The sequence below is a fragment of the Scylla paramamosain genome, chromosome 15, assembly GCF_035594125.1.
Source record: "Scylla paramamosain isolate STU-SP2022 chromosome 15, ASM3559412v1, whole genome shotgun sequence".
Classification (NCBI taxonomy): Eukaryota; Metazoa; Arthropoda; class Malacostraca; order Decapoda; family Portunidae; genus Scylla; species Scylla paramamosain.
In genome coordinates, this window is record NC_087165.1 from 10,627,512 (window position 1) to 10,633,511 (window position 6,000).

Consider the following 6,000-nt stretch of genomic DNA (forward strand, 5'->3'; position numbering starts at 1 on the left):
TACGTGGATTTTTCATACATACCAGGCTTTCGTTTCTTCTGATTTTTATTTTTTTCTATGTGTATATTTCTCTTACTTATTTTGTTTCATCTTCTACTCTCCTCCACCTTCGCTTCTTGCTTCCCTCCGTACCATACACTGAAACACTTCCGCGCTTCACCTCCACTACTCTCAAAATCCTCTAGTTGAAGTTACACGAATTTTAAGGGCGTTTTTACAGTTCTGATGACAGATTAACAAGATTTCTGCATTACTAACAGGAGAAACACTCTTGAAAACCCACCTAATTATCTTTGAGACCTTTGAAAAAGTCGTGGCGAGAGAGCAAAAACGTTTCAGAATACCTTTTTATCTCGTATCTTCCTCCCATGCATCTTTCCTCACCTTTTTTTTCCAGCACTCCGTCTCTGCCTCCCCACTGCCCTGAGCTGACGTGCTGAAAACCTCACTCTTGTCCTTCTCTTCGTTGCTCTCCTCGTCATCCTCATCGTCGTCGTCATCCTCCTCCTCCCGCGACGCAGTGGAGGAAAGGAGGGAGCAGGCGGAGGTGGGCTGCGGTGGAAGGGAAAATGAAGTTTTTAGTCTCCAGTGGATCATACGTTTTCTTTCATTGTTCATATTTAGGGATACTGAGAAAAAAAAATGTAGCTTGTAAAAAGGTGTAAAGTAGTGTAAATTTATACTGTTTGAAGAGAAGCGACAAAATAAGACACTGCTACTACTGCTACTGCTACTGCTACTACTACTTCTACTACTACTACTACTACTACTACTACTACTACTACTACTACTACTAAACCTTCCTCCATGACTTATAAGAAAGGCGCAAAATGGTACAAAATCTCTATTGTTTTAATAAAGACAAGTGATAACGTATAGCACTACTACTACTACTACTACTACTACTACTACTACTACTACTACTATTAAACTTACCCGACTTTCCTCTGTGACTCGTGACAGTCTGGATGTCTTGGAATCTGGCGTCTCATTTCCTCCTTTTCCTCCTCCTCCTCCTTCTCCTCCTCCTGCTCCTGCTCCTGCTCCTCCTGTTCCTCTACCATTAGTCTTTGGTCCTTTCTCTCCTGCTGCTCCCCCTCCTCCCTCCCTGCACTCCGCATGGCACCCCGCACCTCCCCCACGTCTCGTCCTCAGGGTAATGGGGGTGAGGGGGGTGCGGGGACCCTCCACGTCGGGGGTTTGAAAGAAGAACTCTAGTCGACGTACGCTGTTCTGAAATTTGAAAGTGGTTGACGCAAAGATGCTGAAGTTTAAGGGATGTGCGTATTATCTCTCTCTCTCTCTCTCTCTCTCTCTCTCTCTCTCTCTCTCTCTCTCTCTCTCTCTCTCTCTCTCTCTCTCTCACCTTGGCCCTAATAGTGTGGGAGAGAATGATTGGCAAGATGAACAGAGGCACCGTCAGCTGGTTGAAGAGCGCCAGGCCGGAGAAGACGCGGCCAGCCTCCAGCGGCCTGCCCTCCACCAGCGTGTACAGCCCGAAGGTCACGAGCGACACCAGCACCCCCGCCGCCTGCGTCAGGAAGGCTGTGGAGGGAAGGCGGTACTTGCGAGATTCAATGGAAAGGCTGTGACGTTTTTTTTATGGTACAGGAGAGAAAGACGGAGAAATGAATGAAGTTAATGATGTTTGTTGTAAGTGGAGGCCGTTACGCGACAGGAAGTACTAAAAAAATTAATTGTAGTAAGAAATAATTTGAAAGAGCGTGACATTTTAATGGTACGGAAGAGAGAGAACGTCATAAAGAGGAGTAAGTTATGTATCTTGTGCGTAAGGGAGGTTAAGCAGTGGGAAGTGTTAAAAAAAAAAAATTGTTGTAGTAAGAAATTTAACTGAAAGAAGTCGATGTCTTTTTGTGCCACGGAGGAGAATGATGGAGAAGGCAACAGAGGAGTGAATAATGTATGCTATGTCAGTATATGTTGCGAGTAGAGGAGATAATATCACAAAAAGTACTAAAAAAAAACATTGTAGTCACACACACACACACACACACACACACACACACACTATAAAAAAAAATGAAAAACCAAACTAATTTCCTAATATTTTTGTAGATGAAACGGTGACGCAGATCTTATCAACGACCCATATTTTCAACTGCAGTACTATACTACTCATGATACGGCCATTCCGCTCATAATACGCTACATCGCGACATCTAACATAGCTGTGTGGTGGGTCAGCAAAGCGCCGCTCCCTTCACTTCCCTCCTGCGTAACGTGAGGCTGGGAAGTCCGAGAACCGTGAAGACGAACCAGGTAAGAACGCGGACGTTACATAAAGGGGATGTCGAGAAGAGAAAGTAGGAAAAGAGGAAACGAGAAAGTGGGTGGAGAGAAAAAAAATAACACCGAAGAGGGGGGAGGAAATGAAGAAAAGCGAAACAGGAAGAGCCTGATGAGAGAGAGAGGTGAGGGGAAGGGAGAGAGAGAGAGAGGGGGAGAGGTCCACTTACTCATGAAGGCCCGTAAGAGAGAGTCACGGTGCAGCAGGGCGAGTTCCTTCTTCCTGACGGCGGTGATCTTGCGCAGAAACACATCCTCCCACCCATGCACCTTCACCAGCCGCGCCGCCGCCAGCACCTCACACGTTCGCCGCAGCCTCTCGTCACTCACAGTCTGGTGGAGGAAGAGGAGAGGTATAAGGGGCGAGGGAAAGAGAGAGAAAGAGGTTCAAGGGGCGAAGGAGCAGAGGGGATTTGTAAGGGAAGATAGAAGAGAAGATATGAGGGACGAGGAAAGGAGATGTGGAGAGGTGTGAGGGACGAGTGAAGGAAAGGAAAGGAGAAGTAAGGCAGGAGGGAAGAAGAGGAAGGGAGATGTGAGGCACGAGGAAAGGAAAGGAGGAGAGGTATAAGCAGGAGGGAAGGAGAGGAGAGCTGTAAGGGACGAGGGAAGGAAAGGAAGGGAGCAGAGGAGGAGAGGTGTAAGGGATGAGGCCACGAGGGAGGGAAATGCGTATAAAGGGAAGGATGTGATGAAAAGGGACCAGATTATAAAGAGGATAAAAGGTATGAGGAAGGAAATGAATGAGAGAGAGAGAGAGAGAGAGAGAGAGAGAGAGAGAGAGAGAGAGAGAGAGAGAGAGAGAGAGAGAGAGAGAGAGAGAGAGAGAGAGAGAGAGACGAAAAGAAAATGCAAAGATTATTCACTCGTTTCACTGGGATTATACAGATTGTGAAATATAACAAGACATATCACATAATAGTCTCCTGCTAGCCTCTCTCTCTCTCTCTCTCTCTCTCTCTCTCTCTCTCTCTCTCTCTCTCTCTCTCTCTCTCTCTCTCTCACCAGGAAGGACTTGTTGGTCTCCGCTATCCGCCGACAAAGGAGGAACTGCAGTGGCGTGAGCAGCAGGATGGCGGCGACGGCGGCCACCACAGCGGAGGTCCCCAGCTGCACCCACAGCAGTGCCATGATCACCAAGACCTGGGGCGAGAAGGAGGAGGAAGAGGAGTGGTAGAAGTAGCACTGGAGAACGAGTGGGGGAATAGAGGCAGAAATATCATAACCTAGTGCTTTTGAAACTTTGATGTAGATTCAGGTTAGTGTATAAGGCGTTGTCTACACGGAATCTGAAGTTGAACAGGAAGGTGTGAAGGCTGAGGATTTATTCTTCACGAGCCAATAAATGGTTTGAACGTACTGTAGGAGGCTGAGTCACTTCCTCCCTTCACCAAAAATAGTCTCTTTATTTTTTTTTATGTTTTTTTTTTCTATTCGTTTATAGTGTTGTCTGAAGAATGGAGTGTTATATATACTGAAATATTACGAAGAATAAACTCAGAATGGTTCCTTTGCTGCGACTCTACACCAAATTAATGTAGTAATGTGTGTGTGTGTGTGTGTGTGTGTGTGTGTGTGTGTGTGTGTGTGTGTGTGTGTGTGTCTCACCTTCAGAGGAATGGCCCAGATGTAGTGACAGTGCATAAAGAAGGTCAGGATATTGTCTGAGTCTTCTGAGGTCAGGTTAATGATGGTGCCAGCGTCCTGTCCTCCTTCCCCAGCCTCGCCGCCTCCTCCACGCCCTGCTGCACCCACGCCTCCTCCTCCTGTTGCTCCTGCTCCTCCTGCCGCCGACGTCCCTCCACCGTCCTTGCCTGTGTGAAGGTTATGGGTTAGCTGCAGAAGGAGTGGTGAGAGCAAAGGCCTGTCAATGTATGGGTAATGACTTGATTGTGGTGTGTGTGTGTGTGTGTGTGTGTGTGTGTGTGTGTGTGTATGTGTGTGTGTGTGTGTATAGGGGAGCATTGTCTGCCTCCATCAGCAGCTTGTGTTGGTTCCCTCAGCAATGGCTTGCCTCTCAGTATGAAGGCTGAGTATCTACATAACAACGAGCTTCTATTTTTATCGTTTTTTGTTAATCACTGAATTTTGTACAAGTTTGTTTAAAGACACGGCAGCATTAAAAAACTTCCCATAGCCATTGCCACTCTGCATAACAGACCACAGATCCACAGTTACATGTACGGGAGTTGCTGTATTAGACCCATGGAAGCCCAGTACACATAATATGACACATGAGCTGACTCCTTAACAATATGACGCAATTACATGTAGGAGCGAGTGTACCTTCCTGTCCCCCGTTACCACGCTGCTGGCCACTGCAACACTGGTATGCAACGTGTAGGAAAAAAATTATTGCCTAACGGTCTGTACTGATGTAAAGAGGGATTTCCCAAACAGAAGAGATAATTCTTAGTCTTCCGATGGTTTCGTCACGTACAACGCAAGATAATCTCACACTTACACAAACTATCTTTCCTTAAGCATCTTCAAATATCTCGGTTATACGGAACCAGTACGCACATATTTAGAGCAACTTCTTGGTTCAGAGTTTGTTGTGTCAAGCAGTGATGTCAAGAGGACCAGTGAGTTTCGTTTTCTATAAATCGAGTAGGGACTAATATACGTACTAATGAACTGTTTTGTATTGCAGTAAGAGTTCCGTAAGGATCGGGAAGCACTGAGGGTGTGATATGTGGATGTTGCTTCTCTTTTGTCGGAAATATTTTGTACGACTTCACGGCTTTTTGACAAATGTATGAAAAAAAATAAAAAAATAAAACAGCCTGCTTATGATTGTTAATGTTGAAGATAAGGCGATATAAAAAAAAAAGATAAATGAAATAAAAAAAAATCGTCCAGGTACTAGTTAATGAACACACCTGACGATCTTACCTTTCCCTGTCATGGTTCCGTTCCGCGTACTGGATGCGTCAGCCCCTCCGTCTGGCGCTGATGGCGGCGTGGTGGCGGAGGGCAGCCGCAGAGTCTTGTTGTAAATCATGACCTGCAGGGCGGCCTTGGCGTGAATGCCCTCCATGGCCACCAGGTGCGTGGAGGTCTGGCTGAAGGTGGACTGGGCGAGGGCAGCCACCAGGGCCACGCCAGCTACTATCCACCCGTTTCTCGCCGCTTCCTTCCATCCCACGTAGTACAGCTACAGAGGAAGATAACACAAGGGAAGATGCAAGAAGCCATCAGACCTACGTAGATAGATAGATAAACAGATAACTAGATCGATAGATAGGACAGATAGATAAATAGAAAGATAGATAGATAGATAGACAGATAGGTAGATATTTCACTGACCACAGGGACTTATCACCGTGACGATTAAGTTTTCTTTGGTTCAATATTCAACTTTTCATTGTACGTAGGCTATACAGCAGATATTCATGTAAAACTAATATAAAAACAATTATAGAATGACGTAAGATATAAAGTAAAAATAGCTAATCGTGGCAGATTCCTGTATAAAACATCCTTGTAAAACATACCACTCTTTAGCCACCAATCACCCTCATCCATAAATTTGTCTAATGCTCTTTTACAATCTCCCTAATGACACAGCATTAACAACCTAATAACTGATTTCTACTTCATTCATCTACCACTTTACCTGAGAACCAATTTCTTCCAATTCTTTTTTTTTTTTTTTCAAATCTAAGCTCGAATCCGTTATTTTGTGACCAG

General features: G+C 45.4%; 1 protein-coding gene across 3 annotated transcripts in view; it reads right to left on the minus strand.

Moving 5' to 3' along the window:
* The window catches only part of LOC135107422 (ATP-binding cassette sub-family C member 9-like), a 38,455-nt gene that overhangs the window by 14,529 nt on the left and 17,926 nt on the right, over positions 1–6,000 (minus strand). For all 3 annotated transcript variants that reach the window (XM_064017268.1, XM_064017266.1, XM_064017267.1), the window contains 7 exons: positions 5,203–5,464; positions 3,916–4,121; positions 3,313–3,450; positions 2,478–2,640; positions 1,367–1,545; positions 937–1,233; positions 386–552 (listed from right to left, as the gene is read on the minus strand). In XM_064017268.1, the coding sequence (XP_063873338.1) occupies positions 386–552; positions 937–1,233; positions 1,367–1,545; positions 2,478–2,640; positions 3,313–3,450; positions 3,916–4,121; positions 5,203–5,464 (1,412 nt within the window). The remainder of the gene's footprint in view (positions 1–385; positions 553–936; positions 1,234–1,366; positions 1,546–2,477; positions 2,641–3,312; positions 3,451–3,915; positions 4,122–5,202; positions 5,465–6,000) is intronic.